The following is a 20,590-nucleotide window of genomic DNA, read 5'->3' as shown; positions in this document are numbered from 1 at the left end:
GGAACGACGTAGACGGAATGACATCATCAAAGTTTCGTTTTTTATGGTGTGGCAACGATCTTTTCAAAGTTTTTATTTTTTGTGGCAACGACACTATTTTTTTATGTTTGTGGCAACGAGCTCTTAACCACGTGTTTGGAATGACATCATCCATTTCTTGTTGGGGCATGTTATTTTACAAAATGGCGTCTGTCGTATCACACCTTTGTATGCCTCCGCTTTAGGTGTAGGGATACTTTTCTGTGAACCAATCAGATTCTTTGAAATATGACCTCACCGTCTCTTAACCAATCACCGTTGAGATGAAATAAAGAGTTCCTACCCGATATTAGGTTATCCCGAGCAACGTTCCGCATTTTTTTCCTGCCTGTCGCCCTGAGTGTACGTACCTGCTTTTGCTTCGACAATCTTTCTTCACTGCTTCGAATGGATCAGGCACGAAACAACAAAGAAGTAAGTAACGTTTTGAAAAGTTACTGTTTTTAGATTTTTAATCTTTAAATACTTACTTTATACTTAAAATACTTTATACTTAAAATATTTTTATACTTAAATACTTTTATACTTAAAAAAGAGTTGAATTTGCAATATGTGCTTAATTTGTCTTTACTTTTTTTCAGATGGAAAACTTGTTTGAGAAAAAACCTATGTCTTTTAACGATAAAGTGTTGAACCATGAAGACCGCACCCTAGTTGTTCCCAGAGAATCAACTAGCTCTTGTGCCAAAAGAAAAGCTGAAGAAGCAACCCATTTCGAGAAAAAAGTACGTATTTGCGAAACGTAGTTTATACGTCAAAGTTGATATTGTATGTGACCCCATTTTTAATGTATTCTATACTAACTGAATTTTTTTTTTCAGCGCAAAGGACTGTTCACCGAAGACGCTATTCCAGAGGAGCTCACTCACATGGGAAACAATGTCTTTGTGGGACCCAGCATTTACAAGGGAAAAGTGACTGTGCACATCCGAGAGTATGCCAAATATGGTAAAGCTTACTATCCGTCAAGACGAGGAGTGAATTTTGAGCCATGGTGTTTGAATGTTCTCGCAACCAACATGACAGTGGAGGAACCAGACCTGCTGACACTGAATCTGGAGTTGCCCAAGAACTTTGTAGTCACATATAAAGATTCCCACTTCACTCTGAAACAACTTTCTGCTCAAGGAGATGAAAAACGTAGCCTCAGCATTACAACGACGCAGTGGGAAGAATTGATGTCCAACTTTAGCCGTATCAGCGATATTGTCACCAACCTCGTTTATCAAAACATGAACTTTTGTGAAGCCTACGAAAGCGTATCCGACGAACCTGTCAGAGAGGAAAATCTACCCCAATCCTTTGACATTTCTATGGGAAGAGCACGACTTCAAACCATTCTAAAGACGTCACTTGAAGAACTTCTTAATCAACAAGACGAACTGAAATATCACCAGCTGAAAGACTGTGAAGAACTCGTTCATAAAACAGAAACTGTGAATGCCATTGCTCTGAGATTCAATGCTGTTGACATCGCCAGGCAATTTTATGGAAACATTTGGGGTGAAGAATCCTATTTAATGTTAGTGAAACCTGCTCACTACATTACCAAGGACTTTTTAAAATCTGTGTGTTTAAACGATGTACTCGATGAAGTAAGAAACACATTTTGTACTACCAATGGTGTCTTAGGTATTGAATACTATGAATATTTGTAAAATAATTAGGATGCTCAATAAATGTTATTTTATTTTACAACGATCTCATGACTGTCTCCAGGTTCAGACCTTATTTAAAAGAATTTATCTGTAATGATTACTCACATAAATTATTTTCAAAATACCTGTTGACTTTTATAGAGTATAAATAGTGTTGTTATTCTTAAACATGTATCATTCATTATTCAGACTTTGAGATGTTAAGTAACATTCATTTTTCTCTCTTGTTTTTTAGACCTGTTTCTAGAATCTTAATCTACGTGAAACTAGTAAACTTTTTTTCTGTTTTAGTTAAACATATATAAATGAATATCAGTGTACGTTTAGATCATAACAACTGTTGCAATGAACGCAGCTCTGGCTCAGACCTATCGGGATCCTCAGGTCCCCGCAAGCTTCGGGGGTGTTGCTGCTTTGCATCGTGCTTTAAAAGGTCGCGTAAAAACAAAAGACATCCAGAAATGGTTGCAAACCAAGGATTCTTATACTTTGCACAAGCCTTTAAGGCACACGTTTCCCAGGAACAGAGTCATCGTAGGAGGCTTAAACGAGCAATTTCAATCTGATTTAGTGGATATGCAATCCCTGGCCTCTTTTAATGATGGATATAAATATTTGCTGACCTGTATAGATATCCTTTCCAAATACGCTTGGGCTATCTCTCTCAAAGATAAAACATCTGTGTCCATCCAATCCGCTTTCGAAAAGATATTTTCGGAACGTACACCCGAATCATTACAAACAGATGCAGGGAAAGAGTTTACCAATAAACAAGTTCAAAATTTTTTGAAAAAGAGAAACGTTCGCTTTTTCACGACACATAATACAACCAAAGCTTCTGTCGTAGAACGATTTAATCGAACTCTAAAAACAAAAATGTGGAAATACTTTACCGAAATGAATACACGAAAGTACATTGATGTGATGGATAAGTTGATATCCAGTTATAACCATACATGGCATCGTAGTATTAAGACAGAACCTGTATCCGTTACGCTACAAAATCAAGAAAGAATTTGGAAAACATTATACGGACAGCAACCAGCACAAGTGCCTGTTTCTTCAGATTTAAAGATTGGAGATACGGTACGCATCAGCCGAGAAAAAATGGTCTTTGAGAAAGGATACGAAGAAAATTGGACACGAGAAATTTTTACAATCTATAAAATTATTCGACGAATTCCTGTTGTCTATAAACTGAAAGATCTTGCAGGAGAAGTTATACATAGAACGTTTTACAAACAAGAACTTCAAAAGGTTTCGGACTCTGGTTATTATCCTGTAGAAAAAGTTTTAAGAAAGAGGAAACGTCGCGGGAAAATAGAATATTTTGTGAAATTTCAGGGGTACCCCGAAAGCTTCAATGCTTGGGTGGAGGATGTGAGAAGGGTATAAAAGGCCCGTACATTCTGCTTATCTGTCATTTGAACGAAACATGTCTTTCTTTATCACACTCATCAGCGACAGCTCCATGCGTTTTTTTCCAAACAACAAAATATCACAATTTACCACTCAGCTTCCTACTCCGATGGATTTAAATAGTCAGTGGGAGTTATCTCTTGTGGACTTTATTTACCCTCACACATGGTATAATGTGTGAGGGTAAATAAAATAACATGTCCGAAAAGACAATTATTTATTTGGATTTGATTTGGGTGATGGAAAATTAGAAGGTCGAAGAGTGCCTCCAGGATGTTATGAAACGATACAAGATTTATTAAAAGCCATGAAAATACCTTACCATAAAAATAAGATTGAATTCAGTTATCATCCTGTTACGAAAACAGTGACCATTAAGACCGACGAAAACTGCAAAGTCATTCTTCACGAAGGATTAGCGGAGCTTCTAGGGTTCGAGCCGGGTGTTTACAAAGGATTGGAACAAAGTCCTTTTGTAGCCGATCCCAAAGTATCTTTTCCTGTCATGTATGTGTATTGCGATCTCGTAGAACCTCAAATTGTGGGAGATGTACAAGCCCCGTTGTTAAAAATTGTCACCGTAGAAGGAAATGACGGAGACATCATAAACGCTCATTACCCCCGGCCCTTTTACTTGCCAGTTATCCGTCAACATTTTCAGACTATACATATTGACATAAGACTTCACTCTGGAGATTTAGTACTATTCGAAAGAGGCAAAGTATTTCTTGTGCTGCATTTTCGTCTGAGACAAATTCTATAAAAGAAGCCTTCATTTGCAAATTGATTTCATTTGGATTGTGTATGCAAGATTAGAACCATCAAACATGCGAGTGCCTTATACGTGTTGCACGAAAAAATTTGAAGATTATTATTTAGCTCAAACTGGAAATGGATTACCTTACTATCAAGGAACCATTTTACAGAAAGGTTATGATATTGGTGGATTTTTTGCAAAGCTGTTTCGCAGTGCTATGCCTTTTTTGATGAGTGGAGCCAAAACAGTCGGAAAAGAAGCCTTGCGGACTGGAACACAAATTGCAAACGACGTATTGTCGGGAGAAAATTTTAAAGTCTCCCTCAAAACCAGATCTAAAGAAGCTGGCAAAAAATTAGCGAGGAAAGCAGTTCAAAAAGCAGATGAGATGATTGGTCACGGAAGGTTTAAAAGGAAGCGCAAAACCCCCAAACACTTCATTTCGTCTAAAGCCAGGAAGGTGCAACGACGTGATATTTTTGACTCGTAATGGCTTTTCTGTTAAAAGATTCTCCGGAATGCGCAAAATCCGAATTGGATTTATTTTCGTTACCTCCCACACAAACAGTTATCGAAAAAGGTCAGTGGGTTGAATTTCATCCATTAGCCAATGTATCGGAAGGAAGTCCTGTCGAGTTCAATGTTTCTGGAAGCGGAGACGACTACCTAGACTTATCACAGACACAACTCTACGTCAAAGTGAAAATTTTAAAAAATGATGGCAAGCCAATCACGGCTGAAAGTAAAGTGGGACCTGTCAATCTCTTTTTACATTCTATGTTTTCTCAAGTGGATATTAGCTTAAATGAAAGACTCGTTTCCACCAGTAATAACACGTATCCTTACAGAGCCATGATAGAAAAATTATTGAATCATGGTTTTGATACGAAAACGTCTCAACTGTCATCAGAATTGTTTTTCAAAGATACAGCAGGACGTATGAACGTTTTTGATATTCAAGACACTCAGCCGAATGAAGGATTCAACCAACGAGCAGAATTGTTTAAACTGAGTGCTTCGGTCGATATGATTGGCCGATTGCACTTGGATATGTTTCATCAGGAAAGACTTTTGCTGAATATGGTGGATATGAAAATTAAACTCATACGCAGCAAACCTGAATTTTGTTTATTGGGCGAAGGTGAATTTAAAGTTTTACTCGAACAAGCTTCATTGTTTGTACGCAAAGTGAGAGTCAGCCCAGGTGTTGTGCTAGGACATGCCAAAAGCCTAGAAAAATCAACAGCCAAATATCCCATTAATAGAGTGCTCTGCAAAGCCTATTCCATTCCAACGGGAAATATGAGTTTTATTCAAGACAATATTTTCATAGGTCAAATGCCTAATCGTATTGTGGTGGCATGTGTCGATAATGATGCCTTTAACGGAAACTATAAAAAGTCTCCTTTTGAATTCAAGCATTATAATATGAACTTTATCGGCGTTTATGTGGACGGGCAACCGGTACCTCATAATCCTCTTCAGCCTAATTTTGACAAAAATCATTTCATACGAGCTTATCAGAATTTATTTATGAATGCAGACGACAGAGGACTTTACCTTTCAAGATCAGAATTTTCAAAAGGATATTCCTTATTTCGCTTCGACCTGTCACCTGACCTTTGTGATGGCTCTCATTTAAATCTAGTTCGACACAGCAACTTAAGATTAGAAATAAAATTTGGGACTCCCTTACAACAAACTGTTTCGTTATTAGTGTACGCTGAATTTGAAAATTTGATAGAAATCAATAAAGCTCGAAATATTCTGTACGATTTTGGAAACTGATGAATTCATCACAGATTCATCAAATCTTATCTCGAGATCCTATTTCTTTGAGATATTATGCGGGTGTTTTTCCTTGTGATAAAATACCTGCGATTCAAAGTTTTCCCTGTGCACTGGTGCTCAATACGGATAAACATGATGAAAAAGGAACTCATTGGCTAGCTGTCTACATTGCAGACAAACAGACTCTGGAATTTTTTGACTCTTATGGACTCCCGCCTGAAGTATATGGAAAAGATATCACATTCTTTGTCAAGAAATATCGTCATGTTTGCTGGAAAAAGATTTCGCTTCAGAGTTTAACTTCTAATGTATGTGGACATTATTGTATTTATTTCATTATTAAACGCTGTCAAGGACTCTGTATGGAACTCATTGTATCACCCTTAGATGGGAAGAATCATGATTTCCAAATATTTCAATTTGTCAAAAAAAGATATGGTGTAAATATGATTTTTAAAAAATAAAGTTGTTTTAATTTGTAAAAATGTCTCTTGTGTTTCTTGTTTCTACACTTATTTAAACAAAATGAATAAATGTCTCATGCAAAAGGATTTTCGATAAAGTATAAAAGTCAGTGTTTTCTTAACATGCTGTCATTTCCAAAAATGGAACTGCCCAAGTTCGTACATCCTTCTACTTGTCTTCTGAGCGGACCTACCGGTTCGGGAAAAACATTTTTTGTGAAGAAATTGATAGATCATAAAATGTTCCATCCCATGCCGACCAATATTATTTATTGCTACGGAAGTTATCAACCTCTTTTTAATTCCATGAAAAACGTAAATTTTGAAGAAGGATTACCTGCAGACTCTTCAAAATGCTTTAATTATCATAGACGATTTAATGTCTGAATTAGCAAGTGATACTCGCTTAAGCAAACTTTTTACAAAAGGAAGTCATCACCGAAACCTTTCAGTCGTTTTTATAACACAAAATCTTTTCCACCAAGGCAAGGAGATGAGAAATATTCATTTAAATTCCCATTACCTTGTTATATACAAAAATCCTAGAGATAAAAGTCAAATTATGCATTTAGCTAGACAAATGTTCCCCGGAAAAGTAAAGGCCTTTCAAGAAATTTTTCAGGATGCTACTTCAACTCCATTTAGCTACTTGTTGATTGATTTACGACCTGAAACAAGTGAAACGCTTCGCCTTCGTACAGGCATCTTTCCTGGGGATAAATACTATGTCTACCAGCCCCGATAGTTCATTTCAGTTTGAGACGTCGAATGGCTAACATGTCTTCTCCCATCGTGATCGATTTCGAAGGTTTTCAGTGGATGCCTCATTATTACATTGTTAAAGAATTAGCTTTTTACTCCGTGCATGAAGGATATCACAGTTGCTGGTCATTTTTACCTCCTGAGCCTTGGAAAACATTATCACGATCTCAGCAAAAGTGTTTTGCTTGGGTCACAAGAAATCGTCATCATGTGAATTGGAGTGAGGGTATATTACCTTATACTCATCTTCGTATTATTTTGCAATATTTGTCATCTATTTATTCTGTCATATACGTGAAAGGATTAGAAAAGAAATTATTTTTAGAAAATTTATTATGTAGAGACATCATAAATCTAGACTGTCCTAAGATAGAGAATTTAAAAAAGAAAAGTTCTTTAACATGTTCGATTCATGCAAAAGGATTTAATCGTTGTGCTTTAAACAAAGCGGCTGCATTTGCTACCTATATAAAAGAAAGTATGCAAGAAAAAGAGCTCATTTGTCATCAGAATGTCTCATCTGAAGGATGTGGATTATCTAAAACTATTAGGAAAAAGTCGAATAAAAGCAGCTGTACTGAAAAAGTGTCCGAATCATCTCATAAAATCAGTTTGTGAGTGTGTTTTAAATCTTCTAAAAGGAAACGTACCCATCACCAAACGGGTCAAAAATCGACTCGCCCCTTTTAAAAGAACTTTAAGAAAACTAGCGGACAAAAAAGTACCTCTTTTTAAGAAAAGACGTCTTTTGGTTCAAAAAGGTGACGGTTTCCTATCTTTCCTGATTCCTGCAGCAGTCAGTGTCTTATCCTCCCTTATCCATTGAACACAGTAAGAAATTTGCGCTGGTACCCCTGTATCGTATGCAGCAATTTGAAGATGAACATTTGAGTGATTTAGACACACAAATTCGAAACATCTTAAAAAAGAAAATGGACGATGAAGAAAAGTCTAAATTGTACATCCAGGTTCTGCAAAAGTATGTTACATTTCCTCATGTGAACACTTCCGAAGAACAACCGCCTGAACAACGTTCTGAGAAAGATATAGAAAAAGAAATTATGCAAACAGTTCCTGTGAAGCAGAAAAGAACGGCACAGAAAATAATAGATTTTCTAAAAGAGCATCAGATTTCCTGGACACAGAATAAAGAACTCATTCTGGATGATCATGTGTTTTCTGGCTCTGACATTGTTCAGTTGATAAACTTTCTGTTGAGAAATAGAACTCAAAAACCTTTTGCCTTTGAACAGTTTAAAAATGTACTGAATGTTAACAACTTTCCTCAAGACTTTGTGAAAAACAAACATTTAATGAATGTAAAAACTATGTATGCTAGACCTAAAAGAAACGCATCTTCCAAACTATGGCTGAAATTGTAATGATACGTGAATAAATGTAATGGCTGATCATTGGTGTTGTATTTCTTTCTAATTAAGTTAACATAATTTTTGAAAATAAAATATGACAATTATTTTCTAGGAAAAACTTACCTTTCATGAAATCCTTTCAAATAAGAAAAACACAATTTTATCATTCAAACTTCTGTTTATTTTTTTTTCTAAATAAGTTTTCTTTTATACACATACAAATGAATGATTCTGCGCATATATATATATATATATTTACATACAAAATTTCATTTTCATATAAGGTTCTAACATAAACATAAAAAGTTCTTCAATACACTAATGACCATACGGCAATGTGCTCAAGTCTTTTTGAATTACCCGTTTGTCTAATACAATTCTGTACATTTTTGTCTCGGGTTTATTCATCACCTTTCTTCTCTTCGCTTCTCGGGTGATTTTGGAGGGGTTGTGGAGAGAGATGATCTCACTTCGGTCGAGGCTGCAGACCAACCGTTTCATACTTTCAAAATTCAGCAACTGAGAATTCCGGAAATTCAATGAAAATCCTGGGACTTTGCAGCAGGTTTTCGCAGTGGCCGTCTGATAAGCATAGTTTTTCGGACATCCTGAAAAAATAAAAGATCATGAGAAAAAGAGATAATAATAAAAAACATGCATTAAACATTTTTGGTACACATTAAATAAAGAACTTTTTAAAGGTCCTTACCAGAGACGAAGGTTTTAATGACATCTCCATCCAGTTCATCCGTGAACTCTCCAAGAAAATTTCCTAACGGGGGATCATTTCTTCCATTTGAGGCATATAATATGGAGTCTATGTCGTGGTACAGGACATCTCGACCCAGCTTCTCCATTTCACTATACAGCTTGAGACGAGCCCAAGCTGTCGTAAAAGTTGCTAGGAAAATGTTGGTCGAGGCATCCTGCGGCACAAACTCTTTCGCAGACTCCCAGGAAATGGCAGCCACCTCAGGCGTGGGAAGAAAGACATCTTTGATCTGAAAATAGAAGAGTCATGAGTTAACAGCTCAAAATACATTGAGTTTACACATTAATAAAATCGGTAAGGAAACTTACTGTTTTAGTAGGATCCGCCAACATCTTATTAAATTCTGGCACCGTATGCACATATGTAAGCTGTCCTTTGTTGACGTTCATACCCCATCTGAAAAAAAAATCCAACATAAATCACAAAGAATTAAAAATGTTTACAAAAAATTTAAGTCCGAAAGAATTCATCTTACCTGCCCCAGAAACTGTTTAGGGCCAACTTGGCAACTTGTCGACGCCCAGGGTTCTTGGAAATCTTTCCAGCGTCCAACTTGACTCCCTCTCTTTCTTCATACTGGCGAATATACTTTAATTTGTCTTCAGGCGTCACACACTCCGAAGGCCAACCGCTACTTTCCTGTTTGATCTTCAGAAAGAGATCAATGTAGGAACGAAACAGGGAAGTAGACGATTCTTTGAAATGATAGACTTCGTAAATCTAGAAAATAAAGAATAAATTTCAGTTATGACAAAAGATTTTAAATAAATTTGGGTTATGACAAATAATTTAAATAATCTTTGAATACTTACATGTGTGACGCGGTAACCTTTCTTTATCGCCAGCTTGACTTCTTCCGATACCCACGTTCCGACAAGAGCTCTTTCATCGTCTGTGTGGGTACAGGAAGACTGAGACTGTAGAAAGGCACAAGTCCGACACAGGGGGAACATGAGCTTCTTCCTACACCGATAGGGCAGTACCGGGAGATAGAGGTTCCGAGGAGGAATCACACGGCACTGGATAAGTCCAAAGTAATTTTCTATATCCCCAAAGCTTTCCGTAATGATTGTTGGATGTCCTACAGGGTAGACGCAATATTTGTTCACCTGTGAAATAAAACAAAAAGTCAAAAAAAAAACATACATAAAAATCAGAAAAAACACATCAGCCATGAAAAGGTTTTAAAATAATAAAAAAAAGTACGAACCCATGGATAGAGGGATGTGAAATCCACATATTTAGCTTCTCCCTCGTGGAACAATTTGAGGGCATTGGTCCGTCCTCCGAAAAATGAGTCTCGAGGATTAAGCTGGTCCCTCAGATGGTGTTGCTCCAGGAAAGCTTGGAGATCCGGATTTTCCTCTTTTTCTCTCTGAAACTCATGCTCCCACATTTCTATGACGTGGAAACCCTGGGTGCGAAGCTTTCGTGTGGTCTCTTCCGTTTTCTCTCGCAACGTTGTCATGGAAACCCCTTTTAGTGGATGAATGACATCACCGTCATAACAGGAACTACACCCGTGGAAGAAACAGCCCTAAAATAATACAAATATATTAATAGTGTTCCACATGTAAATTAACATTAAAAGTGTAAAATCATTAAAAAAGAATCACATAGAAAAAGACGGTTTGAGTCTTACCTGAAACTGATAGACGGTTTGAGTTGCTTGGCAGAAACCGTCTACCGAGATTAACGCGATTCTGTGCTCTCCGGAACCATTGAACGCATGTTGAATGGCAATGCCTTCCGAAGCAGCAACAAAGTCTAGCCACCGGATCGAATCAGGGCTGTAATTCGTTGAGTTGACGTAGCCGTGTGTGGACACCATGGCAATCGTGTTGAGCTGAATGTGGCCACTCCGATACGTTGCCATACAGGCTGACGCAATGGTCACGTATCTGAAAAGAAATTAAAAGGATGGTATGAGACACTAAACATAACATAATTGTAAACATGATTAGAACAGAATGAGAAAATAACTTACTGGAATGGATCCACATTCGCCACATCCAAAAACTGGGCTCGAAACTAGAGACAACAGCGGCGAAGAATATCCACGTCCGATATATGAATATAAAAAGAAAATGTTAAATATACGAAACATAAAATATAAAATTAAAGCAAGAAAAAAGGAAAAATCATACCTGCAATAGGCCAGCATCTCATCTTGAAAGTTAAACACATTGCCCTTGTGTGCTTCATGCCAGGACAGAAATGCTTGTCGGGCTGAAGTGCTCATGGTATCCGGGCTGTAATAGTGGGGAGTCCGGTAGCGGTCCGACATAACTCTGGTTTTCCCTCGAGTTAAAGAGATGAGGGAAGTATCCTTTCTTTAACTCGCTGAGACCGAAGCACCCCGGTAGTTTGGCCAACGCCATCGGTAAAAAGTTTAACGAGTCTATGACCCGAATGTGACTGGGGTGTCTTACACTCATGATCATAGACCCGTTAGGGATCACCTCCGGCGCTGTGCCTTGTTCTAGGAGCCAGGCCATCACGAACTGTCCGTCAAACCTGTAAGTAAAAAAAAAAAACATGAATAATATTGAAAAAATAGTCGTACTTAAAAAGCATGCAAACTATGGTATTTTTAACTTACCCTTTCATGTTATGAGCCACGGCGGTGAAGCCCTTGTGTTGTGGGGTAAACAGCCAGGCGCAGAAGTTTCGGCATGCCGCGTATCCTGGAAACACTTTTTCTGTGCCGTCGGCATACTGAGCCACCGCGAAATTCACAAGATGCTCCCCCGAAGACTGGTCCGTTTCAAAGTCAAAAAAGATGAGCTTATCCTCGGACTTCTTCGGGGCAACACGTCGCAAATAGCAACGGTGCTCAGCAGCCACGACAAACTGGACGCAAGACGGACATTTGGTGGTACCGCACTTATGCAACTCTTTAGGGCAATCCCGTCTCCGGATCACTTGGCAGCAGTCCCTGCACTGGTATACCTGTAACGACAATAATTTTTTAACATAACAATTTTGAGAAAATTATATGATAAATAACTTTGATCATTAAGATATATTTTCAAAACACTTACCCTATCGCAAAGTGAAAACTCTTGGTTTCCAGTGAGGGCTTTGTGTGCTGCATAACAGGCATCGAATCGGCAGAGACGGTCACAGTCCGGGCATCGTTGGGGCTGGCCTGGAAAGCAATCAGTCCTTAGGCATATAGCGCACGCATTGGCACATCTATGGCTTTCCGGATGATCATACGGCTTTTCACATGCTGTGCAATAATGGTTGCTACCAAAAAACCCTTTCAGGGGCTTAATGACATCATAATGTCCATCGTGAAGCCACAAATTGATCCGTTGTGCCCTCTCTCTTCCTTTGTACACCACCTAAGATACAGCAAAACAAAACAAAACAAAAAAAAAAATTCTCTTGAATTCCAAAAATCAAAGTAAAACCAGTTTTTAACATTTAATTGCATACATAAAGCGATCTAAAAATTCCTAATGCATTTAACATCGAAAGTAATTACATGCATATATGTTAAAGTAAAACAAGAAAAAATTCATCGTGAATTCATTTTTTTTATAGTTTAGTTTTAACATCTTAATGAATTGTGTGCATGCATAAAATGAATCTAAAAATAAAAAATTCTTCATGCATTTTTTTTTACAAATCATATTTTTAACATCGAAGCGAAACGCATACATGCATGCATGTATACATAAAATTTAACGCAATCTAAAAAGTTCGCCATGCATTCAGTTTTACAAGTTAAAGTTTTAACATTTAAATGATCAGAAATATATGCCTAAATGTTAACTTTTTGCAAATTATATTTTTAACATAGAAACGAATTGCCTTTGTGCATACATGTAAATAAAATCTAAAAAGTTAAAGTATTCTAAAAATAAAAATTTTTAAAAGTGAAAGTTTTAACGAATTGCATACATAAAATAAGAAATTAATCTAACAATTTTAAGTAAACTAAAATCTAATTAATTTTTACAAGGTATATTTTTTAACATCGAAGCGAACTGCATACATTCATGGATTTTATGCGTGAAAACGCATAAAATATAATCTTAAAATTTAGAGTAATTCAAAAATTCACCATGCATTTTTATAAGACATATTTTTAGCGTCTAAAGAAATGCATGCATAAAATATAAATTTTATGTTAAATGTAAAATTAATCTAAAAATTTTTCAATTTATGTTTTTAGCATCTAAATAAATTTCATACATAAAAATAATCTAAAAAATGTAACACAATCTAGAAAATTTACTATGTATTCAGTATTTCAAGTTATCTTTTTTTTAACGTGGAAATGAATTGCTTACATGCATAAAATATAAAGTTAATCTAACAATTTAAAGTAATCTAAAAATAAAAATTTATTAATTTTGTCTATAATTTTTTTTAACTTCTAAACGAAAAACTTTTCTCTATGGAAACAACGAAATGATCATAAACTCTGCTAGTAATTTAATTTTTCAGTGCGTTGAAAACTGATATTTTTTTTAAGTATTTTTAAGAAGTATTTTTTAAAAATTATTCATGTACCCAAATAAATTTTTATCATATAGCCACAAATTATAAAAGAACTAAAATCAAGTTACGATATGAAAACATATAGAAAAAATATTTGTAGGTATGAACATTTAAAAAACAGAAATATCTTGAGATAAAAATAATGACTTACTCGGTTCAAGTTTTCCGAAGAAAAGACGGCAATCTGCACGTCTAGGTGGTCTTCAAATATGGCTATCTCCGCAAACGTGCAGGGGCCTAGAGGCACATCCGCAGCCATATGAAGTTCCTTTGCAGGTTTCACGAGGGCTGGTTGGCGACGATCTTTCATGGCATTGATGGCGGTCGTATCCTTATGTAAATTGGCCAACGCATAAACAATTGCTTTGGCACAACACAGTCCTTCGTCGTCATAGGGAATAGACAAAATAGATTTCTTATCCTGTCTGTCCATGGAGATGTTGACTACTTTCCTATTTCGTCCGGCACCCACAGGGCGTTTTATGGTGATCACATCAACTGCAAATCCCGTATCCAGTTCAATTTTGTCTTTAGACTGCAACACTTTCATCACGGCAGCCAGAATCTTTTCAACTGTTAAAGTCGAAACTACCATCAGGGACGTGCTAATCGGCTTATCCAACCCATCTGCTTGGATACAGAATCGGATGAGGTCTGATGGGCCCAGATTTGCTGTTGTCCGGCGAATAAGTTGCTCAAACAACTCCCGGACGGTGTCAGGAATTCGGACCATCGCGATGCCTTGCAAGTTCTGAGGCAGCCGTTCCATATCTATACTGGCCCGGAAGGTAATCTCCTCGGCCTGATATTTATGGTTTCGTCTACGAGACTTCTCCGTGAGTACAATCGCCTCATCAATCTGGAAAAAAAAATAAATAAGTTTCAGTAATAATCAAACATTTTCAAAATACATTATTTTAATAAATCATGCAAGAAAAGAAAAATATATACCGATCGTTCATTCGAAGCAGCTATATACACAAGGCCATGAGCTGATGAGGAAGAAGTCTAAAAATAAATAAATAAAAATAAATAAATTCATTTTCTAGTTCTATAAAAATATTCTAACAGAATCATAACGAAACGAAAATTTACCTCAAATCCGGAACCCACATGATAGTACAGGGGCAAAATCAGGGGATTTTCCATGAAAATATGATCCACTTCATCTAATAACTATCAAAATAAAAGTGGATTCATTCAAAATAAAATAAGCTCAAATGGTAAAATACATTCAGAAAAAAAAAAAAAAAAAGTACGCTACGAAAATACGTGTAAAAACTTACATCGTCATCAGAATCACGGAAAGGACAATCAGAATCTTCAAATAACACCTAACAATTAAAAAAAAGTAGAATAAATAACGTGTTTAAAAATGGTAATCTAAAAATAAAGTAGAAGCAAAAATATACTTACATTAGATGCAGAAAAAACTCGTTTAGCAGACATCGTATAGATAAAATGAAAATGGCGCAAAAGAAAATCACAAAAAGGCAAGAGAACGTTCGCTCAGCAACAACCACAGTAGAAATGATTGCATTCGTCAACGCGAGCGAATATATAGGCGATGTATAAGAAACAAACACGCTGATTGGCTGAAATAAGATAGAAAATATTAGTGAGAATCTGATTGGTTGTTAAGATTGTATACTTTCGCCACGGCGGATGTAGAAAGCGTGAAGCGGTTTCGACAGGCTGCAACGTGAAAGAGATGATGTTTGCCTGTTTCCCCCAGCCTCCTGACGTCATGGTTGTTTTTCTACTCAACGCGATAATGTGACCTAGTTTGTAAGGTCTCGCTGGCATGCTGGTTAGGGAAATCGCCTTCCAAACTAAAGTTTGCAGGTTCGAATCCCGCTCGTGGAGCTATTTTTAAAATTCAATAAAATTTAATTAAAGGTAATAATTAAAATAATAACGTAGTAAATAATTAAAATACTTTTTAAAAAGAGTAAATAATTAAAATTAATGACATACTAAATAGTTAAAAATAATTAATCACATGTCAAATAATTAAAAATAATAAATTAAAAGTGATGTCATTCCAAACACGTAGTTCAAGATACTGTTGCCATAAAACCTAAAAATATATGTTCGTTGCCACAAAAAATAAAAACTTTGAGACATAAAATCGTTGCCACAGAATCAAAACGAAACTTTGATGATGTCATTCCTTCCATCTACGTCATTTCCGGTTGTCACGTGATTCAAGATGGCGGCGACCACGCCCCTTTTCTGTGACGTCACTTCCGCCTACCGAGTACCTGCGCTTACTACTCCTAGTGGATATTTAATTTGGATTAGTTTATTTATATTGTCACAAAACACACAACGGCTAGCTTCCTCAGAAAAGAGGCCTTCTTGGAGCACATTAGGAAATTGGCGCATTATTTTCGTTGTATTAGGATAAATAACATAAAATCTTCTGCAGTCAATTCCTACGCTATAATTTATAGCTGGATTGAGTTACCGTTGTTGAGCTTCATCATATAGTTAATGATGGGCTTCAGTTTGAGTATAAAGTTGCCCAGAATTAAAATTAATAAATTCAACTAATGTTGAAATATGAACACTAGAAAAGTAAAAATGCACAATTTATGACATTATCACATTTTATATTTTTGACATACTTATTTTATAAAAAATAGTATTTTATGAGGAGAGTTTTTGTATAAACAGAGAAAAAATCTCGGGGTCTTTCGGTAAGCCATGCATAAAGAATAATTATTGAGAAAACATTCAATTCAATATCTTTTGCGCCTGTTTGAGTTTATTCTAATGTTGAAAAAATGCACCTAATTTACTATCCTGCTTCGCGAAATGCTGAGGATAAGTTATTGTCTATATTAAATTCTTTTAATAAGTTTTAAGCAAAATTAAAATGAAATTTGGTTAATATTACATTTTATTAATCGATACATATCATTAATTTTCCCGGGTTTTTGAAAGTTTTAGCAATTACCCAAAATGACAATTACTGTCAACTATTTAAATATATCTCTTATTATCTCTTATTATAAAGTCTGAAAATAAATATTATCATTTTTATTTGGAACTTTCTAAGACGTTAGAACAAATTGTGAAAATTTACTTCGCTAATGAAGTGAATTATCGTTTTAAATTTCAGCTCAATTAAATGGCAATAAATCGCTTTTCTAAAATTACAGAAACTGCAGCGTATTCCCAAGATGGACTTCGAATAATTAAAGCCAACATTAAAGTTCGTTATCTGAATTACACTACTTAAAGTTAATTATAATTCTCAGAATCGATTTGTTGTTAGTCTGTTTGAACACACAAGGTGCTCTGCGATAACTTTCTTCTTAAGATAGGGCATACTTTGTAAAGAATTTCTTAATGGAAACTTAATAGTATTTAATGCAAAATACGACTTAATATTAATTTTATTCAACAGAAAAATAAAGCTAAATTATATGTTGATACCTTAAATTTAGCACATTTAAAAAATAAGTTATTTCTATCCAATATAAACAAAGGATAAATTGCATTTCATAAATTTTGAAGTAGCAATATTCTCAAACGATTGAAGTTGAAGAAACTGATAAAATAATGTAGGGCTCAAGGCTACAGCAATTTTGACATGAAGCATCTTATAAGAAACACACGAAAGTTAAACTTTAAAATGGAATTTCCTAGAAAAGGTTTTCAGTGAGTTCAAACTGTTAACAATTTAAATCGTCTTAAAGTGTTTTCCGTAAAATTACGGTTCGAATTTGACAAATGAATTCAACTAAATAAAGAAAATCAATAACAAAATGTTTAAAAAAATCAACAAAAATGAGCATAAATGTATGGATGACAGCCTTTTCGTTGAAACAGAAGCAAGGTTTATCAAAGCATTTTCGTTACTCAACGTATCCTATGCCTCAGAAATACTTCATTCGCTGAAAATTAAAGATGGCTGAAAGAACACAAGAGCGACTCGGGAAAAATCAGACAGAAATTGTACAAAAACTACGCGGAAAAATTTCAGAATTTTTATATTTCATAGAAGCTTCAAGAAATGTTTGTATGATTATTATTTTATGTATTTTTATATTTATAGGTGATTATTAGAATCAAGATTTATGCTTTGGATTAAGTGATTCAGATCAAGTAGTTCTGAAAAATAATTTCAAGCATGTTTGGTTAAATATTATGAATTGAATTTTCACTTAAATTTCTCTAGTAGCCTAAAGGAGGTACAGTACAACTCCAATTATCCGAGCTTCGACTATCTGAATCGCTTTTAGAATTTATGAAGAAAATAACGACGGAAACATAGTGTTGGACAATCAACGATTTCAGATATTAAAAGGAGCAAACTTTCACTTTTAAACTTCATATCACTGCTTGATCTTCAAGAAAATCAATGAGGGCAGCAACAAGCAAGAATTTAGAAGATGTCATTTTCAAGTGGTTTTTGCAGCAACGTTCTATGGGAAACCCAGTTTCGGGTCCGAGTTTTTGTGAAAAACTTAAGATCTAAGTTTTAAAGGTTGAAGAACCAAATCGGAAGCTTGGTTTTTCAGCAAGTAACTGTTGGCTAAGAAATTTTAAGTGCAAGCACAGTGTCTCTCAAACAGTTTACTCTGACCTAGTTATTCAGCATGACTTACAGCACTTGTAAGTTCATCTAGTACGCTATATAATATATATGTAAAAGTGTTGCCTTTTGATTTTAATTAATTAAAACCTCTTTTTCTTTAAAAATAGTTTTTTCTCCCAATTTCAACATACAGTATATACAGTAATTAATTAGAGTGTACGTAGACTCTTTCTTCGGAAGAAATCCAATTATCATAATTTTTGATTATCCGAATTGGGTCTAGTCCCAATTGATTCGGATAATTGGAGTTATACGGTATTTACTAATTAAAGTTTTCTGCGTTACTGGCCTGTTAAAAATTTAAACTTCGCAAAATATGATAAAAAGTATCATATTTAAAACTGTACAGGAAGCTGTACTTAGATTAGCCTATATCATAAAACACAAAATAACACTATATCGTTTTGGACAGGGAATAGATATAAGCTCCACATCTTCAAAATTAAAACGTTTGCAAAACTGGGAGAAGCAATGGTCATATTCGCATGGAATTCTAACTGACGTAACACCTTCTCTTGAGGCAAGCTATGCTGAAACGGGAAAAATGAAAATAATAGACTGGAAACTTTGGGAAAAATTTAAATGGAATTAATGTCATTAATTAAAGAAGATAAATATTGTTAACATGGATGGATTTAAGGAAACCCAGTACACGAATTGAAGGAGCTTCGAGGATAATTTTTGCCACGAACTGTGGGCAATAATTGACCGTAAATTTGTAGAAATTTGGATAATAGAAATCCGACAAGCCTTTTTACATGAACAAAAATTTACTTTCTTCTATTAATGGACTATTAATCCCAATCTATGTTTTTCCAACAATTTCAAAATTCTCTTACCACCGCCTTATACATTTTGTTACTATTTCTCTTGATAGATGGCTCTGCATTTACTTCAGAGTGCTTCGGTGTGATTTCCATTTACAGTTGCTATTTTTCCACCTTGCTCTTAAAAAGAAGAACCTGCATCTCTGTCTAAAAATACATATGGAATTCGTTGAAATTTCTTCGAAGTTTACACCAATCATAAGCTGCTTTTTGCCTAATTTAAATTTCACATTAGCATATTTTCATCCCTCGGAATTCCATCCGAGAAAATGTTTAGCAATTAGCATTGGCCGGTCGAAACCTAATATGCCTACTCCGATTCATATATGTTAAACTTGCTTCAACCTGTGCCTGTAGGCAAAAGCCAAATTATTTAAAACGCATAAATGTTATCTAAATGTAAAGTAGAAATTTTTAACTCTCAGGGGGTATCTTCATCGGTATAGGGTACTATAGCTCAAAATCAAGACTAATAGTGTATAAGTGTAGTCAATCGACTAACAGGATTAAGGAAATCAGAATATATGGGCAGCTTAGATGAATTAATACCCATACGATGAGACCGTAAAAACGGAGGTGGGAATTTCAATTCCTTTGTGAACAGCTCTATGAGAATTCATCTAATTATATTAGAAAACAGACCTTAATACGTGGAGTAAATAAATATATGTAATAATATATAAGAAGATATGTAGAAAGAACATTGTAATGTTTATATGGAAGGGCTCATTTTGCAGTTTTCCATTTGAAGCTGATGTTAAAGTACTGTTTTTCTCTTTAACATACAAAAGCAGGTTTAAAATTATAAGCATTATTAAGTGTTTCAGTTTCATACAGAGCTTCTTAAACAACTATGCCTGAAGAACAAAACATCTGTTCTTTAAGCAAGATAAATTACTGCAAATAGTCAGTGAAAAGATAGGGTAAGGAAAAATTCTGCTTAACAGGTGATGAGCATATCAAATCAGCGCAGTCACTTGAGAAGGTGTATTGATTAAAACAAGCAATTTCGCAGAATAAAAATACTAAAAATCTCAGACCAACTGAATGAAAGATTTATAAGGATTTACTAACTAATCTGTCGGTCTTTGTCTGGCTGTTATTTGTTAGACAAAATGGACCGATGACCGAAAACACTTGCTCGGAAAGTGAAGAAAGTCTACACCTCGATCAAGAAGTATTCGGTACAAGCTGTTTCATGAAACGGAAGCTGGGAAACTGTGAACGTGCCGATTTTAATGAAATCCGACAGCAGTTGTAAATGTGAGGCTCGAATTTTACGAATAGGATGACAAAATGTGCAAGGAATTTCACAAGGATGACTTTGATATGCCTAAAATTTCGAAGAACCCTGCTTTACAATATGAACATCTTATATTACGGTAAATATTTAAAAAAACATTTCTCATTCGAAATTCATTTTTTCCACACGATCAGCGTCTTTCAAATGTAGTTTGAGTTTTTCAAGCGGCTTTAGCCGATTTACATAATTAGGCAAGCTAGATAAATTCACGAGGCTAGTTTCGAAGTTGTGATTCCATAAACACACTAAACAACTCTTATTAAGTACCATGATGTGTATTGAAATCACGGAACAGCCTTGATAT

The 20,590-nt window shown here is 35.2% G+C and overlaps 4 protein-coding genes across 4 annotated transcripts; 2 read left to right on the top strand and 2 right to left on the bottom strand.

Moving 5' to 3' along the window:
• Positions 1–380: 380 nt before the first annotated feature.
• LOC146996805 (uncharacterized) lies at positions 381–1,707 on the top strand. The gene is made up of 3 exons (XM_085817902.1): positions 381–453; positions 621–764; positions 861–1,707. The coding sequence occupies exons 1-3, from the start codon at positions 427–429 to the stop codon at positions 1,695–1,697; spliced, it is 1,008 nt and encodes a 335-aa protein (XP_085674028.1). The 5' UTR covers positions 381–426; the 3' UTR covers positions 1,698–1,707.
• A 2,655-nt stretch (positions 1,708–4,362) lies between these two features.
• Positions 4,363–6,873, top strand: LOC118188746 (uncharacterized protein F54H12.2-like). Its single transcript, XM_085819676.1, has 2 exons — positions 4,363–5,337; positions 6,751–6,873. The coding sequence occupies exons 1-2, from the start codon at positions 4,363–4,365 to the stop codon at positions 6,871–6,873; spliced, it is 1,098 nt and encodes a 365-aa protein (XP_085675802.1).
• Positions 6,874–8,426: 1,553 nt separating this feature from the next.
• Positions 8,427–11,159, bottom strand: LOC118182680 (uncharacterized). Its single transcript, XM_085818687.1, has 8 exons — positions 11,020–11,159; positions 10,675–10,933; positions 10,243–10,569; positions 9,845–10,141; positions 9,508–9,752; positions 9,341–9,428; positions 8,970–9,261; positions 8,427–8,868 (listed from the first exon to the last, which is right to left on the bottom strand). The coding sequence occupies exons 2-8, from the start codon at positions 10,906–10,908 to the stop codon at positions 8,579–8,581; spliced, it is 1,773 nt and encodes a 590-aa protein (XP_085674813.1). The 5' UTR covers positions 10,909–10,933; positions 11,020–11,159; the 3' UTR covers positions 8,427–8,578.
• A 71-nt stretch (positions 11,160–11,230) lies between these two features.
• Positions 11,231–15,054, bottom strand: LOC146996804 (uncharacterized). Its single transcript, XM_085818686.1, has 8 exons — positions 14,964–15,054; positions 14,834–14,881; positions 14,643–14,723; positions 14,499–14,555; positions 13,699–14,406; positions 12,077–12,382; positions 11,635–11,984; positions 11,231–11,549 (listed from the first exon to the last, which is right to left on the bottom strand). The coding sequence occupies exons 1-8, from the start codon at positions 14,994–14,996 to the stop codon at positions 11,234–11,236; spliced, it is 1,899 nt and encodes a 632-aa protein (XP_085674812.1). The 5' UTR covers positions 14,997–15,054; the 3' UTR covers positions 11,231–11,233.
• Positions 15,055–20,590: the final 5,536 nt, after the last annotated feature.

The sequence above is a fragment of the Stegodyphus dumicola genome, chromosome 6 (genome assembly GCF_044657685.1).
Source record: "Stegodyphus dumicola isolate Sdum_Otavi_A_Nest chromosome 6, ASM4465768v1".
Classification (NCBI taxonomy): domain Eukaryota; kingdom Metazoa; phylum Arthropoda; class Arachnida; order Araneae; family Eresidae; genus Stegodyphus; species Stegodyphus dumicola.
This window is presented reverse-complemented; position numbering and strand designations above follow the sequence as displayed.